At 34.4% G+C, this 24,685-nt stretch overlaps 2 protein-coding genes across 2 annotated transcripts; both read right to left on the reverse strand.

Moving 5' to 3' along the window:
- Positions 1 to 2,329: 2,329 nt before the first annotated feature.
- On the reverse strand, positions 2,330 to 2,839 carry LOC131666496 (ATP-dependent DNA helicase pif1-like). Its single transcript, XM_058939262.1, has one exon. It carries the CDS (start codon positions 2,837 to 2,839, stop codon positions 2,330 to 2,332), a length of 510 nt encoding a protein of 169 aa, XP_058795245.1.
- Positions 2,840 to 10,213: 7,374 nt separating this feature from the next.
- LOC131666563 (uncharacterized) lies at positions 10,214 to 11,290 on the reverse strand. The gene has a single exon (XM_058939390.1). It carries the CDS (start codon positions 11,288 to 11,290, stop codon positions 10,214 to 10,216), a length of 1,077 nt encoding a protein of 358 aa, XP_058795373.1.
- Positions 11,291 to 24,685: the final 13,395 nt, after the last annotated feature.

The following is a 24,685-nucleotide window of genomic DNA, read 5'->3' on the forward strand; positions in this document are numbered from 1 at the left end:
GTAGGCGATAAAGTACGTGTGAGCAAGTCTAAATACGTTTTCGAAAAAGGATACACTCCTAACTGGTCTACTGAGATTTTTACTATTCAACGAGTTGCGAAGACAAAGCCTATCACTTATCATTTAAGAGATTATAAAGGCAATCCAATTGTTGGAGGTTTTTACGAGCAAGAACTACAGAAAGCTATGTATCCTGATGTATATCTCATTGAAAAAGTTTTAAGGAAACGTGGTAATCAAGTATACGTTAAATGGTTGGGATTCGACAATTCGCACAATTCATGGATAGATAAGACTTTATACGTATGAAAGAATAAAGACGTTTATGTAAAGTAACTTTTATTCAAATAAATATCATAATAATAATAAATAATTTTTGTTTTATTTTAATGGTAAGAGCCCCAACCTTCGCTCTCACCTGTGAGGTACTTCCATTTGAGCATCATCACTTGTGAGTCCATTAGAACAAGTCGAAACCTACTTTAGTAGAAACACCTGTGACTCATTTACCTCTCCACAATATATTTTATAATAAATTTATTGTACATACTTTATTGAAATAAAGATACATTGTTGTTACATTAAATAATAAATTAAAATCTACCAGCGCTATGATATTCAATCTGTAAACAATAATTTTGTACATGATCTGAAAGTAATATATAAAGATCATAATGTTTCATGATGGCTCTTGAAATTCGATCTGGTAAAATAAGTTGGAATTCACAATCGAGCTCGAGAATGATTCGATTGTTATCTTCTTCCTTAAAGTTTGTTACTAAATAACAATGATTTTCTTCAAGTTCATAATGATTTTTCTCCGGTAGTGGATCAAAGGGCTTCATAGCTATTTTATTTAACATTTCTAAGTCCATCTTGCTATCGAAGACTTGAGAATAGTGGAGAAGGAAGTGGATACTACTGGTAATGATTCTTCTAACAGAATGACGTTTCCCGAGCTCTTCTCTCTCTCTCTTAAGACCTTTACCCCACTACTACACTTTTTTCTAGCCGGCACGACCGCCTCCCTCCACTTGCTACTTCTTCCACCTCCACTTGCTGCTTCTTCCACCTCCACTTAGATTTTTAATTTGTTAAGTGTATATACTATACAATGATTTTTTAGTATAGGTTCAAGAATATGATTCATCATTATTATACGATTTTTAAATAGTTCTCGCGATATTATACTGCTTAGTTGCATAATACGATGTTGGAAGCGTTCTCGATCTCGCGCAAGCTGCTCCCACACTCCTTTCCTCGAGTCTTTATCTTCAATAGGAAAATGATGAATTTGATTATTATCCGAGAACCATACATACTTCGAAGCGCGAATGCTCTTCTTGTTTCTTCTAATAGACGCCATGATGAATCACAAGGGGATAGTCTTGCTATAGCTATTTCTTCTTACTGAATTATGGTAAAGCAAACTATGCATCCTTCTTATAAATATACTAGGACATCACAGCGCGCTTCGCGCGCACAAGTGTACGTCACATGTGATTTAATTGTAGATTAAATAAAGAATTCAAGTTAAAGTATATATCGTTTATTTTTGAAATGTATCGTTTATATATATATATATATATATATATGAGAATAAAACATAAAATTTTCGAATGAATTGAATCAATCTCAATGATATAATTCTGTATAAACATAATTTTTAACAACTGCAGTTTGCCTTTGATTTCCTAGATATATTTTCAATGAATTCCATGATCTTACTCGAGACATTGCTACATAAAGTTGACCGTGATTAAAAACATCTCTTCGAAGATCGATACCAATTTTGTCTAAAGTTTGTCCTTGTGCTTTATTTATCGTCATAGCAAAAGCCAATCTTATTGGAAATTGGCGCTTTTTAAAAGTTAAGAGATATAGATTTTCATAATACAATGTAATCCGATTAATAAAAACTATATTATTCCGTTTATCTCCCGTCAATATTTTACATTTTAATAAATGATTAGAAAAATCAATTATTTGCAACCGTGTTCCATTACACAATCCTTCACTGAGACTAATATTCCTGATTAACATAACTATACAAAATTTTCTCAAACGTAATTTATGAGGAGGAAAGTCAGGTGGGTTTAATGAATTAAGGTACTCAGGTAAAAGAACATCTCCCATTTCACCATTGTCACAATTGTCTATACTGTCTATGCTCGTGTATATGTGTTCAGTCATTTTATCTAATAAATCAGTAATTTTATTATTCATATCATCCACATCAACATTTCTGGCAGATAGGATAGCACAATTACTAATATCATCAAATTTTTTGTCTTTTATCAACTCACCAAAAATGTGTTGAACGATGCATTCATTTGCAGATAGTATAGCAGTGTTGTGGAAGTTGTAAATTATCATCTTGTTCATTTAATGTTCCATCACCAACATGCAATAAATATTTAGCAAATTCAATTTCATGTGGTAAAACTCTCATGTTAGTATTCAACTTATATATAGAAAAAAATGACCACAACTGAGAATTTTTTATAGACAAATTTAATATTTCGTTACGCGTCCCATTAACTTTAATAGGAAGTAATTGTCTAAAATCACCCCCTAAAACCATTATTTTCCCACCGAATGGTAGATCACTGTTCATGATATGTTTTAAGGTTCTGTTCGCTATTTCTAAAGCGTATCTTGGCGCCATTGGTGCTTCATCCCAAATAAATACTTTAGTATTTTTTAAAAGCATACCTTCAGTTGATTGTATTTTAATATTTGAAGAGGAATCATTAAACATCGGAACTGGTAAGCCGAATGTCTTATGTACCGTTTTTCCATTAGGCAGCAATGTTGCAGCAATGCCGGTGTATGCCATTGTGGAGCATTTGATATTCTCTGACATCAGAAGATTATATATGGTAGTGTAAACGAAAGTTTTGCCAGATCCTCCTGGTCCATCAATGTAGAAGCAAGTTAAGCCAGTATAATTATGAGAACGTGATGCTTCAATAATGTTATTAACTATTTCTTTTTATTCTACATTCAATTTTTCATATTGTTTATTTCCAATTCATAATAGTTGTGTTCTGTCAAAGTTATTCGTAGTATCAACTATGCATGTCATAATACTTTGATCCATTGTCGGAAAGTCAGCTAAACTTTTTCCTTCTTTAATTAACATATTATTTATGTCAGAATAAGCCATTTGATAACTGATATTAGATTCGTTATTACGCGAAAAATCTTCAGACATAGAGTCTTTAAAGGATTCCCATAATTTCTCTGGATAAATCGGTTGATAATGAATCAGTATAACAACAAATAAATGTCTGAGGCGTCTAGGCATCATCCAAAGGCTAGCTTCCCTCATAGCTTTGTTCCATTCATCGTCATCTTCTATAACTCCTAATGCTAGACATGCTGCTGTGAAAGAATGATGTAATACATTATCTATTCTTTTTAAGCCATCGTAACTCGTAGCCCCTTTGACATGAAGTAATAATAATCTGAAATGAAATAATTCAATTTGAGTTGGACTTATTGAATACATTCGGCCTATACAATTGAGATGTTTTTTTCGAGTTGCCCATGAAGAAACATTTGACCATCGACTTTAATTTTTTTGTACGTAAAATGTTTAGGAATTTCAGTATAGTAATATTGCCTTGCTATCTCGTTAGTTGCATTCAACTAAAAATAATCAAGTAACATACTGCTCGAATTATTTAAAGTTGCTAATAAAGACGTTTCATTTTCATCCTGTGCAATAATTACTGCTTGTTCATTAGGCAAATGTACCGATAATCTTGTAACGACGTGACTCTTATCTTGCAATTTTTTACTGAAAATTCTGTAACATGCTTTCACTGGACCAACATAACGTGTTTCAATGAAATTATGACATTCATCGTGATCAATAGTGGTACCGTTTTCCGTTTGTCCAATCATAACTGTAGCTGCATCGTGTCCTTTATAGACATATTTATATAAATATTTAACAGATGTAATACTTAAAACAATTTCCACGTTAATATGACAATCAAAAATTAGAAGTAATTTAGCACAATATGGAACTACCCACCTATTACCTACTGTATGTCCATTACAACATTCATAAGTACCGGTATCTCTTCTTTGATAATGTGGATAACCATTTTCATCCATAGTAGTATTTTGATAAAATTCTTTTGGAAAATGTTTTGAGCACTTTTTCTCTATCATGCACCAGTCGCCACATGGTCCATGAATCATATTTCTCATGACTATATCGTATAAACGGGAATCGCTGTAATTTATTGGTATTTCAGCTGATATAAATTTATTAACTATATCAGGCGTAGTAATTTTGTATCCTTGCTCTAATGTAATTAGTAAATACGGCAATCCTCGTTTTTGGAATTCAATTACATAAACGTAAGATACAACTTTTCCCAATAAACTTTGTTTTTTTTTTTTTTTTTTTATTTGAAGCTTTCAAATCATTTACAGATTTATTCGCTTTACAGTAGGTAATAATAACTTGATATACACTTAATATACATGTTTATATACGCTTATGGAGAGTTTTAGCATTGGAATATATACAGTAGTGATATTTATATTTTACTAGTTTAAACAGATTAAATGCGTAGCGAGCATTTTTTGAGGAAATTTATTATGCGAGAACACGCAGCAATATCAGGCTCTTTAATTATCGCTTCGATGGACAATGGAAACTGAAGATTAATTTGTGAGAGTTGAGCATACAGTTCTATTCTTTGATCGTAATATGTTGGACAATCCCACAATACATGTTCAATATCTTGGGAAGGATATGAACACGGATAACTGGCATCTCCGATAATTGACATCCTAGCGAGAGACGCATTTAGATTGTAATGATTTGCTCTCAGCCGGTTTATTGTAATTATAAACTCACGCGAGAGCTTTTTTCCTTGGAACCATAGTTTGTTACAGTCTTTATAATAGCGGTCAAAGTAGCATTTGCCTTTATCCAGGTCAGTATTTGTGAGTGTCATTTTGGTATTGTCTTTCATGCTGCATTTAAAAGATTCTTTCAAGTCGGAGAAGGGAAGTTTATCTAAGTCAACCGGTCTACGACTTGCTGCATGTTTAGCTTGTGCGTCTGCAATTTCATTACCCGTGATCGCTGAGTGTGAAGGAATCCAATAGATTTGAATGTCTCCAGTTGCACTTTTTTGGTCTTGAAATTGAAAATATTTAAGTTTAATATCTAATAGGTAAGGGTTAGTTTTGATGTTCATCATTGGATTTTGTAAGCGTTCGAGAAGACTGAGCGAGTCACACATAATGATATTGCAGGTATCAGTGTTATGAAGAGCCAGATCTAACGCATCTCTTACTGCTATACATTCGGCGGAAAATACTGAAGTTTTTTTGTTTAGGCTTCTATTAATTACAATATTTTCCTTGAGATCTACGCAGGCTGAGCCAGTAGAGAGAGCGGAGTCACTTCTACTGCCGTCAGTGTAAAATATTTTAGAATTTGGAGAGTTCAAGTCATTACATATTTGCTTCAAAGATGTGTTTTGCTGTCGTTTTATTTCAGTTATTTTCTTAAACGGGACTGGGTTCATAATGATGCTGTAGTCATACATATAAATACTATAATTTCGTGTCTTGATTATATTTTTTGCAAGACAAACTACGTTTTCGATGCAAGTTTCATAGATCCTTTTCTTTTTTCTTTTGCTTTTATGGTTTTGGGTATAGAACTTTTCGACAGTTTTGTTTATAGCCAGGCTTTCATTCGATAGAATTTTTGCTATGTAAGTGTTACAAAGAAACTTGGCTCTTTCGTGAATGGTAGGTAGTTTGGATTCAGCTAATAAAATTCTAGTAGGAGTCGTTTTGCGGAATCCGAGTGCAAGTCTGATAGCGTTGAATTGTATTCTTTCTAATTTAACCTGCTGTTCTTTGCGTTTTGGGTAGTATACATATAGCGCATATTCTATTATCGACCTAACATAGCTTTTGTAAAGTGTTAACAGTGTCGTTGGGTCTGCACCCCACCAAATTCCTTGTAAGTATTTAATCAAATTCGATGCTCTGGCACATCGAGAGATGACTTTGTTTATTTGTGGGATAAAGGTCAGTTTGTAATCAAAAATTACTCCGAGGAATTTGATCGATTCGCTGGACTTTATTACTAGTTTATCCACCTTAATAACTGTTTCTCCGGGCTTAATATTTTTATTATTAAAGTGAATGAAAATAGTTTTTTCTGGAGCAAGAAGTAGATCTATAATTGTGAGATTTGTTTTTATTTGATCAACTGCTTTCTGAAGAGATTTTAAATTGTTAGAGTAAAGCGCTATGTCATCTGCGAATTGTGATATTGAAACTCTACTTGATATGTTTTTTATTATATTAGCTACAAAAATTATATAGAGGAGCGGACTTAAGACTCCTCCTTGCGGTACACCTTTATATGCTATTTTAGGTTCTGTGATTTCATCCGCAAAGACTTGTCTTTCCATTGTTATAAACTTTATAAATTTAATTAACATAAGAGGGCAGCCAATTTTCGCGAGTTCGTCGAGTAGTATTTTAATGTTGACATTATCGAATGCTCCCTTAACGTCAAGAAAAGCAGCATATACATCTTTCTTTCTACGTAAAGCTGATTGAACCGAGATCGTTAAATTAAGTAGGTTGTCTTGACAAGATTGACCTTTTCGGAAGCCGCTTTGGCTATCTGGAAGTATCTTTTGTGTCTCAACCCACCATTGGAGTTTATTTTTTATCATAGTTTCAAACAGCTTACATAGAGCGGATGTAAGAGCGATAGGTCTATAACCTTTATTATCAGGCTTAGGAATGAGATGCACATAAGATTTTTTTCCAATCGGCCGGGAAATCGCTAGTGGTGTACATTTCATTGAGAATGTCGAGGAGAAGAAGCTTATATTTGATTGGTAGTTTTTGCAGCGTATAATAGTCTATTCCGTCAAGACCGGGTGATGAGCTAGTGTTTCGAGAGTCTAAAGCATGATTAAATTCATTAAAGTTAAAAGGGCATTCAAGAAAATCGTTTGTTTGGCACGACGGTAAGTAATTGATGTCAGGACACGATGTAACAGCAGGGCATAGCTTATTGAGCGCTTCTAGTTTCTTGTCAATCTGTAAGTTTTCCGGTACGTGCGAGACATTAACCTTAATCCATTTATTTTGCAAAATTTTACTGGTGTTCCAAACATAGCGACCATCAGTTAATAAGTTAATTGTGCTTGCAAACTTGACATAGCTTTCTTTCTTTTTCTTTTTGAAGATTATTTTTGATAAAGCTAGCAACCTTTTATACTCTACTAAATCGTCAAGGTTTTTCGTTTTTTCCCATGCTTTAAAGGCTGAATTTCTGTGCCTTTTGACTTCAGAACACTCCTTATCCCACCATTTTACAGGGTTGCGATGGATTTTAATATTTACTATTTTCTTTTTGGGTGTGCTGCCAGAAACTATTCGAGTAATATGGTTAACAAAGTATTCATATTTATCGCTCGCACTGAGGTTTCAGAATTCGCTAGTTAGATAATTTTCAAATGAGTCTGATAAGTTTTGTATAACTTTGACCCAGTTTGTTTGCGTAGATCTAATTCTATGACTTTTTTTATGATAAATATACTTTTCGGCGCTGAAATTAACAAAGATAGGGTAATGGTCAGAGCCCCAAGTTTCATCATTTACTTGGATGTCTATTTTATCAGCTATATTTTTAGTCGAGAGGATTAAATCAATGTTCGATGAAGAAGTATAATCAATGTGGGAGTATGTGTCAGAATTGTGTATAAAGAATTTGTGTTTATCTATACATTCAAGTAAATTTTCCCCATTAGCGTCAGTTTTATTGCAGTTCCAATCAATATGGTAAGCATTGAAATCTCCGACAAAAATGCAGTTGTTTTCATTTTTAAAGTTATTAAAAACCATATCCCATTCTTCAAATGTAAAGACGAGACCAGGGACTCTATAGCATGCGATTAGACTTATTGGTGGTGTAATATTGTTAATTTTAATTCCGCATAGTTCAAACGCTCTGTCAGGAACTTTTAAGTTTTTAATTTCGCAATAGGCTAAGTTTGATCTTATTAAGAGCAGTATACCGCCACCTGTTGTGTGTGTCCTATCCAGCCTGTAGTTGACAAAACCTGGGAAGTTGATGTTCTTGATCCCTTCGTGAAGCCAGCTTTCAACGCAGACAAGGATGTCAATATCAATAAGAACTGACGCCAATTCGTCTTTACGTTTTAGGAAACTTCTAGCATTCCAGTAGAGAATTTTAATTTGTCTGTTTATTGTTTTTTCACCCATCTTGAGAATTTAATAAGGAAATCGAACTGTGATGGTCGGATTCATCGTTTGAACTGTCAGTAATTTCAGCCTCTTCTATAGAGTTTAGTTTCTCGAGTTTGCTAATCATCTTCGTAATGCGAGCTTTTAGTTTGCGTATTACATATGGATATGTGTCTCTGAGCATCTTGATAAGTCCTTGAATATCTGTAGTAAGACCTTCTGCTAATTCTCTCAAGTTTGGATTGCCATATGATTCTTTAAGGAAGACGGCAAGTTTGTCGAAATCAAGTGGATAGTCATTTCTATTTTTTAAGAGGAAATTTTTGGCTGGAGCGAGTAAAGTGTTTATTTTATCCTGCGTGCATTGATTTGGTGTTGCTTTTTTCAAATGTTTTCCATTTGTTGATTTTTTGTTCTTGTTACTTTGACCATCGGGATTTTCTTCCGTCGATTGAAACTTCTCAGATGCTGATAAAGTAGAGCCGGAGAGAACACTAGAAGTTCTTTTCATTGCTGGATTCATAGGAAGGATTGAGGGGGGGGGGGGCATTTCTTGTTTATGTGTGTTTGCTACTTCTGTAGTAGCGTTGGTTCTGCCGATGTCACTTACATTGCTTTTGTTTTGGTGATTACTTGAGTCTACTACCATATCTGTGTCTGCGCTATTGTTTACTTCGTGTGCTTTGCAGTCCTTAGCCTCGTGACCCTCTTCTCTGCATAAGAAGCAGCCAATTTTACCGCTCGAGAAATATATCCAATATATTGTTTTGTCGTACTCGATTTTCATGCTACTCGGGAGCTTTTCGAAGTCTTCAGGGCTTATATATACTTGTCGCCTAAAGCTCAAGACATGAGCATACTCCGGCTCGTTAATGCTAGCTTTGATACACGTGATTTGCAAAAGTGGAGTGATGCCGAGGGCCTTGATTTCATCTTCGATAATGTAATGAAGAATAATAGGGCAAACGTTGGAAATAATTGTTCTCTTTGCTTTGGATATCAGAGGTCGTAGCGTAAGAATGTGCTGATCAATGTTTATTTTCATGCCCGGCTCAGTAAGCTTGTCGACTAATTCCTGTGAACTTAGGTATGCACAGATTCTGCTATTCGAAATTCTTGAGACAAAGAGGATGTTGACAGGCTTGACAATTGCTCCGATGGCGAGAGTATAATCTTTGATTGTTAATCCTTCAATAGCATCGGTAACAATGGCTTGATCTTTTTTGGGAAATTGAGTGATCTGCGCTACTCTGGAGTAAGACACTTTGGGATTGATTTGGATCTGTGAGGGGTTTATTCCATTTGGAGGTGAGGTACTTTGAGAGATGAGGCCCCTGTAGTCAGATGTCATCTTGAAGGTTTGAGAGTGCACAGCTAAGATAGTGCACACGCACTATCTATCACTATACACTAGAACAGCACTATATAGAAACAGTCACAAGCGTGTACTGTACTACCATGCGCTGTGGTAAGCACTCGTTCACGCTCCTGACTGTAAACACGTCTTTACTCGCCGGAGGTTCAGACGAGACTATAAACTTTGTTTAATTACAACATCTAGTAAACGATCTTTTTTCAAATCGAAAACTCTTGCTACTAAATCTGGTCTATCGGCAGTTTGTTGTCCTGGAAACAAATTTTCTATTATTTCTGGCCAATTAGGGTTACATGTCATTGTGAGAAAAATATCTGGTTTTCCTGTCTCATTTACTATAGCCATAGCGTCTTGATAACATTGTTGCATATGCCGCGGTGATCCATTGAATGATGAAGGAAGAATAATAGTCTTGCCTACTTGACCATGAACATCATTTGCACAAATCCTCATGTGATCATGTAAACCTTTGTACGTATCAGCCCGTATTTCTTTTTGATGATTCTTACAATAATCAATTCTATCTCTTTCAATTTTTACATAACTATCTACTACCCATTGTTAAAATAGTTTACGCCCTTTTATAATAGGATTAAATTCATCGCCCCTAATAGGTAACCTATGTCTAGTGTAATCTAAGCGCGTGATTTTGCGATTATTATCAACGCGATGCATGTTATGATGCCAACAGTGTGGTCCATATGGGTAGAATAAAGGATAAATCCAAGCTTCAACATTAGAATCTAAGGAACTTACAGTTTGTAATTTTTTTGTATTTTTATTCCTCACAGTAATGTATGATTCAGGAATTTCTCCATCAGCAGTTGTTGAAAATATTGCAGCAACTTCATTTACTCGTTGAAAATTATATCTACGCATATCTTGTCCAGGTTTTAATGAAAATAGTAAATGTAGTTCTGATGATGATGATTCGTTTCTCATGTCTGATACTATTTGTTGTATGCATATTTCATCTTTCATCATTTCATAGGATTTAGCATAAATGTTATTATCACGAATAATACTGTCTAAGATTCCCATTAATTCATAATCTATTAGAGGATTTTGTTGGATTCGATAATCTAAAGCTTCGCTTTGATCTATAAAAAAAAGTTGTCCATATGATGGATTTTCATCATCGCTTGGATGTAAAGCTGTGTTCATTTGATAATATATTTGTCCTTGAAAACAGTATGGACTGGGTCGACGCGTGTTAAAATGAACTAAATTAGCATTGAATGAAGCAAAAGATAATGAACTGTTATAATTACGTAAACGTTCGAAAAAATTGGATGATTTATTGTGTTCTCCATTGAATAGATTTAAAAGATCATGTGGAAAATCTGGAAATTTATCCAATTTTATTGATCCATGACCACAGCAATCATTGAAAGAAAATTTCTTGTTTGAAACTTTTTCATTTTCGAAATGTTGAGCTTGGCAATGTTCGCATAAAATATTCATTAGTCCTAAGTAATCTTTTTCAACTATATCAATATTTTCTTGTGAAATACGATTATCGTCAATGATTAACTGGCGTGCATTTTGTCGTTTACGACGTTGATATTCTGTTTCTCGGATTCTCCTATTCTGTCGAGTAGTCTCTGCCTCTGTGTCTGTATTTTTTCGTCGACCCATAATGTATCACTTACAAAAGCAAATAAAATGTGTATTCGATTAAGTAACTCAATGACACAATAGTTTGCAATTAAACTAAAAAATATATTTAATTACATTAATTTGGTTTTTACAATTCAGTATTTGGATTGTTCAAGGTTGTATTTATTTGGTTTATTTTGATTAGGTTTTGGTTTGGTACGGTTTTGGTTTGGTTTGGTATGGTTTTGGTTTGGTTTGGTTTGGTATGGTTTTGGTTTGGTTTTTGGTTTTGGTTTTGGTTTAGTTTTAGTTTGGTTAAAAAAATGATAAAATGTACAAATTATTTTTGTATCACATTTATTTAAAGTATTATGAACATTTTATCGGATGGTTTCCAATATATTCAATTGTTATTGCATCCAGAATTGTAACATGAAAAGGGTAATCTTCATTGAACCAATGTTGGATTTTTGCAACGAAAGCTCCAATAATGTTGATAATCAGCAATGGAATGCAATGTAGATTATTGAGTATTTGAAGATACAAAAGTCAATAAATTCAACTAAATTATAACCTTGTTTTTCAAAATAAATTTCTTATAATTGTCAATCATTGTGTGACGTCGGGGTCACTCTCAGGTACGCTTGGAGTAAGCGTAAACTCAGGGTTGCTCTGATTTGGCTATCGTGTAACACATAAGCCGGGACGAGCAATATTGTTGCGTTGAGAAAACTGTATGCTAACGCGGAATGTAATAACCAAATGTTATTACGAACACACCAGACTCACGCTTAATGTGTTCTTAAGGGACTTTAATGAAAATTCACCAGACTCACGCTTAATGAATTTCCAAAAAAAGAGGGCGGATTGTTTAAAGAAAGAAAAGAATAGCCAGATATAAGATTTTACTTACTTTTATTTTATCAAATCACTCATTATTAAAGTTGCGTTCTCTCTGCTCTTTGGCCTCTTTCTCTCTCTATATGCTCTGAATATACTTGGGTGACTTTTCTTCTTTGATGCTTCCTCCGGGACTCACTCACTGGTAAACACTTCTTATTAGGGACTTCCTGGTACTCACTCCGCACTTACTCTTCTCTCTTTTCCAGTCTTGTACAGAGCTTTTTATAAGCCGTGGGTGGTTGGGTGGAAATCCCTTTCCTCAGGCCCATGAGGCGATAACGGCCAAATTTTGTATTGGTGAGAAATTTTCTAATCATATCCAGAATTTCTTTATTGGTCTGTGGGCGTAAATTTTCAGAGAGAGAAAGGGCGGTCCCTTTTTAACTTAGGCCCTTTTCTCCAGAGACGGCTCTCGGAGTGCCACTTTTAAGAGCAAGAGTAACGCTATAGTTTATAATTACTTATACATAATCGTACTAAACTTAATTAATTATAACGATACATAGTGATTATTATAAGCATTCAGAAAAATCCAAACCTTTTACGATTTATTATAAAATACATTATTGTTCTATTTATTGGTTATTCGGTGACAAAAAGATGCGCATTATAATGGCTTACAAAATTGATGAAAATCTATTTAATATTACGGATATTTTCTTAAAAATCGGTGGGAAAAAAAAGATAGATTGCATTTTTATGGTCCCCTTCCATTATCAGCGTGATAACACTTCACGATGTATACGCGATGATCGTAGGCCCCTGTCAACACATGCGTGTAAGCTTGAGTACGCAGGCTCGGGCCACTATCAAAGTTTATATTTCGAATGCGTTTTCATCGTGGGAAATTAGGAAGGTTCCCACTCCGTTCGTCATATTTAATAATTAAATTAATAGAGGAAAAAAAAAACTAAGTCACGGCTGGCCGTCACAATTGGCTGGCCCCATATCATACACAATGAATCTTACTATTGTTATTGCTTACTTTAAATTTTATCAACGGCATTTCTTTATCTTTACCAGCATGTGAAATTTCTACAGCGTCAATTTATCCTGTTAATTTACTGAAATTATATTGATAATAATGTGTATTACGTAATTGGAACACAAATGATTTTATGTAGTTTATTTTTAAAAGTTATGTGTGTGATTTGAAAGAAGCAATTCTTAAAAAAAAAAGAGTAGCAATAGACTATGGGAGTGGAATAATAGCCGTTGATTTTTGTATCTACTTACACTGTACCAGGAGTTGCATTGATAATATTTTTGAATTCTTCATCTGAACTGTATACTATTGCCATGACCAAGAATATTTTTTGGAAAAAATCTTATACAATGTAAATGAAGTAATTGGGAATCTGAAAAAAATCATTGTTATCTATATTACTCAAGAATTAAGTATTGTGGCAGGGAATTTCGGGGGGTTTGACCGCGCTCCGAGTTCTTCTGTTTGGTTCTACCCCCGATTATTTAGGGCGCCAGACCGTCGGCTGATTACGGCGATCGTCGGGGGTAAGGCCAGTAGGGTTACGCGTATCCCGGTCTGCCTAACCGCGACTGCGCAGAGTGGGCAGATGGGGGGGATACGCGTTGTGTCCTGACTTCAGGCCTTTGGTGTCCAACTTTCCTTCGATTTCTCCTTGATTAGTGTATGCCGGCAGCTCAGATGACGACTCCTTAGGTCAGGTCGTGAGGACGTTCGAAATCGCGCGTATTTTACCTAACGAATAATCCGAAAATATAGCGAATTAATAAACCCGTATGTAACCGACCGCGGCTGAAAATCACTAACATGCAACAGGGGCAGGTTATCAAATAAGATATATATGTATATACAGACAATTAATAGTTTTATTGATGCATTAAAAGTTTCTCACATACGAGGTCGGAATAAATGTGGTCGGTCGAATCCTAAATTTTCATTAATCCCTGAGATACAATTTAAACGGTTCCTAAAATGGCGGAAAGGTCAACGCGAGTAACAAATCGCAATTTTCCTTTATAAAACCTACGCTCAAATTCGGCTTGCGAAATGGCGGAAAGGTTAGCACAACTAGTTAGTCAAAACAATTTACTTCAACGGAACCTACGTTTGTACTAAGTAACTAACGAAAGGTCAGCGCGAATACTAACTTGCAATTTTCTTTTGTGAGACGAACTTAATAAACGTGACGAAAGGTCAGCGCGAATACCAAGTAGCAACTTTCTTTTACAAAACGAACACTTAATAAAGTCGACGAAAGGTCAGCGCGAATACTAAGTCGCAAATTTCTTTCGTAAACTCTACACTCAATAAATGGTAAACGAAGGTCAGCGCGAATCCTAAATCGCGAATCTCTTTCGTAAACCGAACACTCAATTTAAATTCGCGGAATGGCGGACAGGTCAGCACGATCCTATAGGCACCGACGTCGACGGATCCACGCGTCGCGACGACCTACGGCACTGAACTATCGATTCCCGCACTTCACGATTAATTAGAATTGAGCGGCATTTTGCCTACTTACAAATTTTCCTGGTGGTACTGGCAAACAAAATTGGCAACAGGGAGTATAAGAGGCGTCTAGCGCTAAAGGTTCGACAGCGAAAATCAGCTAATAGAGACTCCTTCTCTCTAGATCTCCAATAGCGAAATATCTGAGGCGTCTAGCGAGAGTAACAATAGAGAGAGGCTCCTTCCTTGCGGATATCCAGTGGCAAAATGGACGAGAATCGGCTTCTCGCGGTCAAAGATCGTTTCTCTTCTCCTCTTTCCGAGAAGAAATATTATTATTGGTCGGTATGCTAATTCGGATATCGGTAGCGCCCTCCGGATTTTTATCATTGGTCCGTATGTAAATTAGAATAATACAGCGCCCTCCTTAACTCTCCTACTTTCGTCGTTATTTACTCTCTCTCACCCCCCACTAAGGTATCTATCATTAATTGTCGGAAAAGATCTACCCCTACTCTTATCTATTCGTCTATGCGGACGGAAATCAAATTTTATTCTAATTTGCCTATTGGTCGTGACGTCACTAGCGAATTTTGTCAGATATTCGAATTCGGTCAGTTAAATTATTATTAAATCTAAAGGGGGTAGTTGTCGCTCGCTATCATAATAGGGGTGTCGGCCGCGTGCGAATTTTACAATTCGATATCTGTTTCGTTTTCATTCTTTTCCAATTTAACATTTATTTTATTATCAGAGATACGTATATAATGTGCCGTTTCATTTGTAGCGCCCTCATCTTCGCATTTGCATATTATTCTATTATTTTATATCGTCTGTCTCGCTCGCTCTTGTTTCGTCTATTTCGCTCGCTCTGTCTCGCTCGCTCTGTCTCAGTCTGTCTCGCTCGCTCTTGTTTAGTCTGCTTCGCTCGCTCTGTCTCGCTCGCTCTGTCTCAGTCTGTCTCGCTCGCTCGCTCTCAGTCTATATCGGCGCATCAAGATGGCCGCTCAGTTCCTAGTGCGTACGCCTCGTGTCCTCGTGCCGGTTGTTGGAGCGCCTCCTGGGGCGCTCCCGTGTCGGTTCTGTGGTGCTTTTCCGGGTGTTAGTGTGTGGTCGCTGATTTTCGTGTGTGTGTGGCGCTCAGGATGTCGCCGATGGTGTTCGGCAGCCCGACACAGCTGATTGCCGGCTGCCACTTCATCGGCGATTTTCTGCTCGCCCCAGGAGTGTCAGTGCCTCGTGAGTGTTCGTGTTAGTGTCGGGGAGTGTAACGGATCTGCATGTGTCATCAACATGCATCTCCGTTGCATTTCCCAGTCAGATTTTGCATTTTTCTTTTTGCCGGCCGGCAACACGTGGTCGGGAGTGTCTGTGAGTGAGTGTGTGCGTGCGCTCTCTTTTTCTGTGGTGCGCTCCTTTTTTCTTTTCTGCTCTTTGAGCATCCGTCGGATCGCGTTGGGCAAGTTTGTTTCGCCCATATCTCCGGCGTGGTCATTCGGACATGGAAAATAATAATGGTTCGGTGTAGGGCGTGTTTAGTTTTATTTTAAACAACCGGTTACGGGGCGGCAAGGGACGGGGATGGTCTTTCTGAGGTGTTGCAAATAATGTAAAGGCTTTGTAATGTGCCACATTACAGTATAATTAAACTTCCGATAAAACAAACAACGAAACAATCAACTTATTAAAATTACTTGTGACCTTTATCTAGAATTATTATTTTAATAATGTAAGATTTTCGTAGATTATAAATAATAAATTCGTCATACAATACAATTACTAAACATAACTTATTGCAAATGCTCAAATTAACTGCAGCTAATTTTCAATGGGAAAATATAGTTACTTACCGTTTTCAAATCGCAGCTGAACCCTGTAACTGGAGAATACTTTTCCCAAAAATTGTTTTTTGTTATCTATCTTCTTATAAAAAAGTGGTGTGCAGACAAACTATTCGTAATTTAATTAGCTGAAAGGTGGAGATGTGATTATAGAAAAGTGATATGTGAAGCCAAGCTATTCGTGATCTAATAGCACGATAAATCTGCTAGTAGTTTAGGTTAGGTTATATATGCGTGTGTTTGGGTCCGTGAAGCGCGCTGTCGTGTTCTAGTTTTAATTATAAATGACATTACGCATGGATTTGAATCAAACGTATAAGTGTAATATATTTTTGAAAATTACTAATTTTTTTACTTGTATATCGTGTAATAAATGAAATAGAACAAATTTGAAAAAATATTTATTTATATTTGATGTACAAAATGTTTATTTACATTTGACGTACAAACTTTCATCATAAAAATATTATCACATGTATTAATGTATATTAAAATCTCATGACACATATTATATACATAACATTTGCACTAATTTTTAGAAATTACTATAAATACGTATCACAATCTTACAATATGTATAACAATTTATGTTCTAATGATTAGTTACAATGACTATGCTTATTTTAAAAAGATACTGTACATTCAAGTTACACTTTTAGTCAACTATTTTATACCATAGTAATATTATTATTTCAATCTGTTGACTTTACTCAATTAGAAAGTAAGTATTAATAGCAAGCTAACAGTCATGGAAGTCATTTATATAACATAAGATGAAGTATTTTTAGCTAATATAGACATAATACATTTTGTAATACATAATTTTGTTCATGCAATGTGAAATATGTAAATGAACATTTAATAATTAATTTAAAGTTTTGCTATAAGATAATTGATTTAAATAAATTAAATAAGTTAATAAATTAAATTAAGCAGCACGTGAAATAAGTGAAAATATTTCGTAATGGAAACAAATTATTCTAGTCCTCTGTTAGGTGTTTTTAATCCTCGAGCCAACGGAGTAAGTGTCATTGGTTTAGTATTTTCTACAGGAGTAATTGAATTTGCACCTCTACACATTTAACAACCGAACCACCTGCAAATTATATAATGACATTTGTTAAAGAAACACGAATTCAAAATAGTTCACTAAGTTGTACTTCTTGTTACGAACCAAGTTTTTCAATTTCACCAATTACTTTCACGAAGACTCCCTTTTCCAAATCTATCTCAGTGTAGTTGGCTACATGGACTGTAACCTTATAATTGCCGTCGGTAATTGCACCGCAACCATAGACTTCATTTTTGAATTTGTTCTCTGCTTTGACAAACTTCATCTTGATGTACCCTTCGATAGCTAGAAACATAATGATAATCAAATTAGTCATTTAATTATGATAACACATTTTTTTATAAAATTCAACTTTAAAATTGGTATGTGTAAACATTCAGAGATAGAAACTCACCAATTAAACCCTGAACTTTACCAATAGTCTCAAATGTCACTTCTTGAGGAAGGAGTTTATCTGCATTTGCATTCAACTGATGAGTTCCAAGATTGTTCAAAATAGTAGAATCTTTAATTAGTAGTTCAAAGGGAACGTAATTATTGGTTTCTTTATAATAATTCATCGATACAGCCTTAGTATAGCACCTTCAATGTGCAAAATCTGAAAAAAGTATAAAATTTATTATAATAAATATTTTATAGTGTTATTATATAGCAATGTACACATAGATTAACTTACACGTCCAATAACAATATCCCCTTCATGCTTTTGGATTACCGATTTTCCCCATACCAGGCACACAATCCTTTTTGAACTACCATTGTTCAAAACAAATTTGAATAAATCATATTTAGATTTACTCCCAACCACAGCTGGTGCGTGGACTTCGTCCACATAGCCAATCAGTTCTCTGTAAAAAAAACATTTCATATGAAAAAATACAAAAAGAGGAATGAGCACACAATCCTTTCATGAGATAGAGATAAATAGTACTTATATAATAATATATACACATCAACTTACGTTGTCTCATCTCTGTCTCTAAGTTCACTGAAATCTGCATCTGTTGTGTATTCAAACGCCATTATTTCTATTATTACCTCAAAGTTATTTATTTCGCGAAAGAACACGTGTTCAATATGAAAGTCATCTGATTCGAGAAATATTACTGTAAAGTAAATATACATTGTTATAATTATTTAAAAAGCTTACCTGTTCACTTGAAGCTTGATTAATTAAATAGATCTAATTGGAATGAATTTGATACACTTATAGTCTTAGTACACTGCACTATCTGCCAATACTGCCATAAGAACAAAACTCAATTAAGACAGTTAATCAATCGCATGTCACTTTTAAACGCTGCACGCGCGCCATCTCACTGACCATACACTAATGACATCTTTATCACGCCACACACAGTAACTGCAGCCAATCCAAGCACGAATAAAATACGTCACGTCACACACAGCCAATCCAAGCACGAATAAAATACGTCCAGTCACGTGACAATCTCATTTAATAAAAGGGATTAGAACTTGAATGACTGCCCTCTATCGGAACTTAAGGTTAATTATAGGAATAGTGAGAGCCCCAACCTTCGCTCTCACCTGTGAGGTACTTCCTTTTGAATCAACGCTCATGAGTCACCTTTACATTGAGATAAAATTCATTGGAAAGGGCTACATTAAGAACTTTTTTTTTACCTCTCCACAAAAAGAAATAAGAGGATAGTTAAATAAAGGAAAAAAGACTATTTAATTAGATATATTTTTTTTTTAATATTCATAGTGCAGCTATTTACATTAGTATTATAATACATTTAATTTCTATTCGTTCAAAATACAATTATGTTTAAATTCGAAGTTTGAACCGACAATATGGTGAATAAATAACTCCTCCTTCTTACTAGTCTGATGTAGGTTTTTCAACATTTCTTCATCTTTTTCGAGTACTATGTTAACCCTTTTAGGCAGGAACACATCAAATTCGTCATCAATTGTAATAACAACGCTAAATCCATATTTCGTTGTTAATGATCTAACTTTAGTAACTTGATATAATGTGTTCGATGTTAGTTGGGACATCGCCTTCCGAGGAAGAAAAGTCGTCTTGGAAATTTTATTTATTGCTGAGAAATCCATTCTGTAAATAAAAAATCAAAGAATTAATTATTTATTTATTTATTACTAAGGTATAAATAAACTAAAATTATTTAAATATCTTACTTGTTTCAATAGTTAGTGGAAGATGTATTAGAGGTTGAGGTAAGACTGTTGCTTGAGTGAGTGCTGAGCAACTATTTCGAACAAGAGTGAGCTCTTAGTTTTATAAGTGGCATCCCCACTCTTAAAGCTCAAGCCGCCGTCGCCGGTTCCCTCTCTATTAGTCTCCCCTCTCTCATGATTCTTCTTCTTCATTTAAAACCATTCTCCCACTCTGTAGACTCAGGTATCCATTGTTTCTCTCTTCATTACTAGTCATCAGCGCCATCTAGTAACTGTGGAAGGAGTAGAATTCTTTCGCTAGTGCTGCCGTCTAGAATTATTTTCTTCAATTCTGAATCTTTTCATATTACTATTTTGTTCTATCACTTCGTCTTCTTCTCTATACCTCTTTCTTCGTAGCTGTTTAACTCTTTCTTTCATTTCAGCAATTTCGAGAGTTTTATAATGCCCCCATGGAAGTGTGTCCGGATTATTATCAAAAATACAACGTTTATCATCATGAGGGCTTAGTGCTGTCTTTTCCTCTCTCTCTGTTATTATTTGATATAATTTATATCGAATATTACATTGAGTACGTTTAATAATTTCCATTTCGTTTAAACACTTTCGATAATCTGAGTGAGTTATTGTATTTTTTACTGTATGTTTTTTCACTCCTTTTGCCTTTTTCAAGGGATCCTTATTTATTATTTCAATACTATATAGTTTACTTCGTAACCCAATGTACTCCCTCATAATAGCAGCATTGCACTCATCCTTCATAACACCAAGAACTTTTTTGTTAGCTAGAGGCATTCCAAATTGATTATCAGTAGGATAGTCCGATGTGTCAAATTTATCAATATCTACTTTCATGATCTCATACATATCGACATCTTGAATTTCATAAATGAGGCTGTTAGTATCAGTATAAGGTAATTTACATTTTTCACCAATTCGTTGCTTCATGTAACCATAATGAAAGTCATAGACTAATGTTTTTGAAAGATCTAATACACATAGACCGATGTATATAGGTTTTTTAATACTGATAATTGTCCAGGATAATTGAATAGCAGCTAAATTTTCATGAAAGATGGAACTACTATGGAAATTTGGTTGGGTAATTCGAGCTTCAGCGCCATATCTACCACCCCATTGATTGATCAGTTTTAACATCTTTTCGTCTTCCATTGTTTTTCCATGTACTGCATTAATCATAAGCTTGTAAAATAATTTTTCAAACTCATTTTTAGCTTGCTTTCTTTTTTCAGTATTTAAATTAACATATGGTTTTAGCCATTGTTTTTGTTTGAATTCTAGCGCTCTATATATCTTTTTGAGTTTTAGTCCATATTTGAGAGCTTGTTTTAACGCTCTATAATGAATAACGTATCGTTCTTTATCATAAAGCGTTGTCAAAAGTTTTTTCTGTTTTAATCCGGGTGGTTTAGTATGTTCAGGACAAAGATGTAGGTCTTTATGATCATCATGCAGCTCTTGTGGATACTCTAGATCTACTTCTAAAATATAGCCTACGTCGCTATCATCAGAGATATTGAAAAAATTTGACATATCCACATTTGAAACCCATTTGAAGCCCTCAAATAGTAGTGATTGAGTCATAGCCCAATCATAAAGGTTGTTTACGTCATAATACATTAAAAATTTGTTTGGCTCATCCTTATTGAATTCTTCACCCATATATTTATTGTTTGCTTTCGAAAATCTATTGCAGCATTGACTAATACCTCCACGAATACCTTTTTGAATGAATAAAACCATATCTATATCTATTAATAGTTCAAGCTTCACATTTGTATATTTTAACATCGCGTCCCATGTTAATCCAGGGGTAGTGTAATAATGAGCAGGATCGAAATCATATGCATTCTTACAAGTTGATCGAAAATTCTCAAAAATATCAGCTAGTAAAAGTACATCAGTTTTCAGATAGAGATCAGAATACATTCCTAAATCTATTTTCTTCCAAATACTACCGAAAATATTCCATACGTTTTGAGCATGCTTATATTCTTCAGTAGGAATATCACTATCTGTCAATTAACTATGACATTTTTCAATAGATGGTAACTCTGTCTCAGTTAGTCTATTTAAATTTTGTATGTATTCATATGGGAAAACTCCTTTTCTTTTGAGGAAATTAATCTGTTCTAAAGTGTAATTATCTTTCTGAAATTCTCTCTGTACAATATCTAGCTGGGGTAAATAATATGCTAATTTATCTAGAGATGTAGGCATAAATCGAAAGGAATCAATGAAACGAAAGCTAATTCGACTGTTTGCAACTTCTTTTGTGAAGGATATGTATCGCTCCTTGTTTTCAGCGAGAACAGAGATCTTTCCTTCAAATTCTGAGTTAGTAGCAATTTCTGTTATAATAAAATGTGAGTCATAGCCTGTAAAGTTATGAAATACGACTGGTATGAAAGCAGCATTTTTATAATTCAAATTGCAATGATTGTGAGCTGCACCTCTAAATTTTCTTGTTACATGACAATGATCACGAACTCGTTTTTGGTTATCTTGAAAATATTGGTTGCAAATATGACATCTTCTTGCCGTTTTGAATGTCTGTTCATTAATAAATGATAAATCCATTTTTATTGCATTATTATATATATTTTCTAACTCAATCACTAGGGACTTCAATTGCTTTCTAAACCATAATGCTGGTAATTCGTCTTCATTTAATTTTTTTCTATATGACTTATATATCGACTTACTATCATCATAACGGCATTTTACATATAATCCAATGCTATAGGCTTCATGTTCTTGGAAACTATGTCTCTTAACATGGAGATTTCTATTCGGATCTTCTATAGGTTTTAACAGACATTCAAAATCAGCGTATATAATAAGTGGAACATCCTCTTTATGCTTAAAATTTTTAAATTCTAAAGTAGCATCGTCAGGTAAATTAATCCGACACTTATTTATTTTGGAACAGTCAACTTCATGAGATTTCAAATTTTCTTCGTTAGTAAAATAATGAAGGCAACGTTTGCAAAGATAAATTTTTTCAGTATGTTAAGTAACTTGTTTACGAAGGAGAGCAGATAAAGTTTTAATCCATACGTAGTGAGTTTCTAATTTGAATTATTCATCATCTATTGATATTCGTGGTCTATTAGTATCATTTTCATCAATATATTCGTTTTGTATTAAGAGTAAGTTCACATGTTTAGTTTGTTTTAATTTCGTTATATAGCACGGTGAGACTTCATATTTCGATCCATATTTTTTTAGTATATATAAATTTACACTTATATTATTTAACTTTTCAAATTTAGGTATACTTTTTATTTTTACAGGGAAGCTTATACAATCAAAATTCAGTTCATTCTCATAGGGCTTGTACTTAATTACTCTGTTTGGATTTCTTTCAACTAGATGAAGGCATGAAAGTATAGCCCATTTAAGACATTCATTGTCTTCATTTTTAACATTAACACAAGCTCTTTGATTATCTATGCTTGACGGTAATGGTATATACGAGCATGGTTTAAATGGATTATACTTATTTATATTAATAGTGAGACCAACAATAGTTTTTAACGACCAGCCTGAGTCTCTTCTTGAAATTCTTCGATTTGTTTAAGTATAATATCTTTAACGTTAGTTTGAAACCATCTATCAAGATCAGTAGTCTTATAAATGCAAACATTTTCTGTATTGAAATACTTGATTTGAATATCTTCTTCTTGATTTTTCTTTATGATAAATTGTGATGCCATTTCTGTATTTATTTTTAAGTTATTATGGATAGGAAGAAATTGAGGTATTTTAATTTGTAATAGTTGATTTGCGGCAACTAGAAATGTTTTTATATCTAAATGATGTTGATTAACTATACAGACTGTACTAATTCGATTTTCAAAGGCTGAATGAACTGGTCTCCAAACAACTCCATCTCCTAGAATTTCATCCTGAATAGCTGTTAATGGTTGTATACTTCCACCAACTTTTATAGTTTTACTTAAATTGACTTCAATAGAATTCAAATGACAAGCACAAGTTTGACACCTTTGTCGAATTGCTCTACTTAAATCAGATCGTTTCATAAATTCATTAATTGAAATTATAGCATTAACTGTTAGATTTCTCCATCTAATACAATCGTCTATATCTAAATCGTCCGAATGATTATAAGCTTTCCATAAATGTTTAATTGTTTCTTCAAAATAGGCGATAGAAGTCATGTTGTTAGTTATCTAGTTTTTATTGTCTTGTAGAGTCACTTGTTTATAGTTGTATAAAGGATTTTTATGATGAAAGGATGGAAAAGGTAAGTGAACAGCTCTAAAATGAACTTGTTCTGAGTTGGTAATTAATATTGATTTGTTTAACAAATCAATAAGGATTCAACTAACTACTGAGGAACTACTTGCAAATGGAGTAAGGTAAGGCAAGCTGAGCTCACAGGTTGTCTCGAGAGACTGCGCTCTTTTGCTAGGCCAAAGCGGTTTTTAAAGATTAAGTGAGGGCGCTGCCAGCAAACTGAGGGCGCTGCCTACAAAGTGTGGGCGCTGTAGGCAGTATATGGAAGGGTTAGCTCAAACGAAAGAGTGGGGGTGAACCGACTGTAACACGATCTAACTTATTAATTTAGTATTAAAAGGTTTATATATAGATCTTCAGAATAAAAATATAGTCATTATTGCTTTGAGATACGATTCAGCTCACATATCATAGATAATAATGGGATTTATACTCTAAGATGGACTATATTTTAGATATTCAAGGCTTTCAGAGTCCTAATAATATTTTTATTTGTAAGGAGTTTGCCTATTTACCAGTATGTTCTAATACTTCGCGGATGTCGCGGAGAGACCGCGATCGCGAAGGAGAGAGAGAAGGAGAGCGCGCAATGAGTCAGTTGGCATGCGAGCAGAGACAAGTACGGACGCTAGCATAGTTTGACAGTAACACCCTTTTCTTTTGCGTTACGAGAGATCTCGAGGGAGTAAGCGAGTACGCAGTGGCGATTATACGAGTCCAAAGATCGCCAGCGA

Source organism: Phymastichus coffea, unplaced genomic scaffold, assembly GCF_024137745.1.
Source record: "Phymastichus coffea isolate CEN01 unplaced genomic scaffold, Cenicafe_Pcof_1.1 PCOF00001, whole genome shotgun sequence".
NCBI classification, from domain to species: domain Eukaryota; kingdom Metazoa; phylum Arthropoda; class Insecta; order Hymenoptera; family Eulophidae; genus Phymastichus; species Phymastichus coffea.

Coding starts and splice junctions, on each gene's coding strand:
- LOC131666496 (XM_058939262.1), bottom strand. CDS start 2,839: ATGGCATACACCGGCATTGCTGCAACATTGCTGCCTAATGGAAAAACG.
- LOC131666563 (XM_058939390.1), bottom strand. CDS start 11,290: ATGGGTCGACGAAAAAATACAGACACAGAGGCAGAGACTACTCGACAG.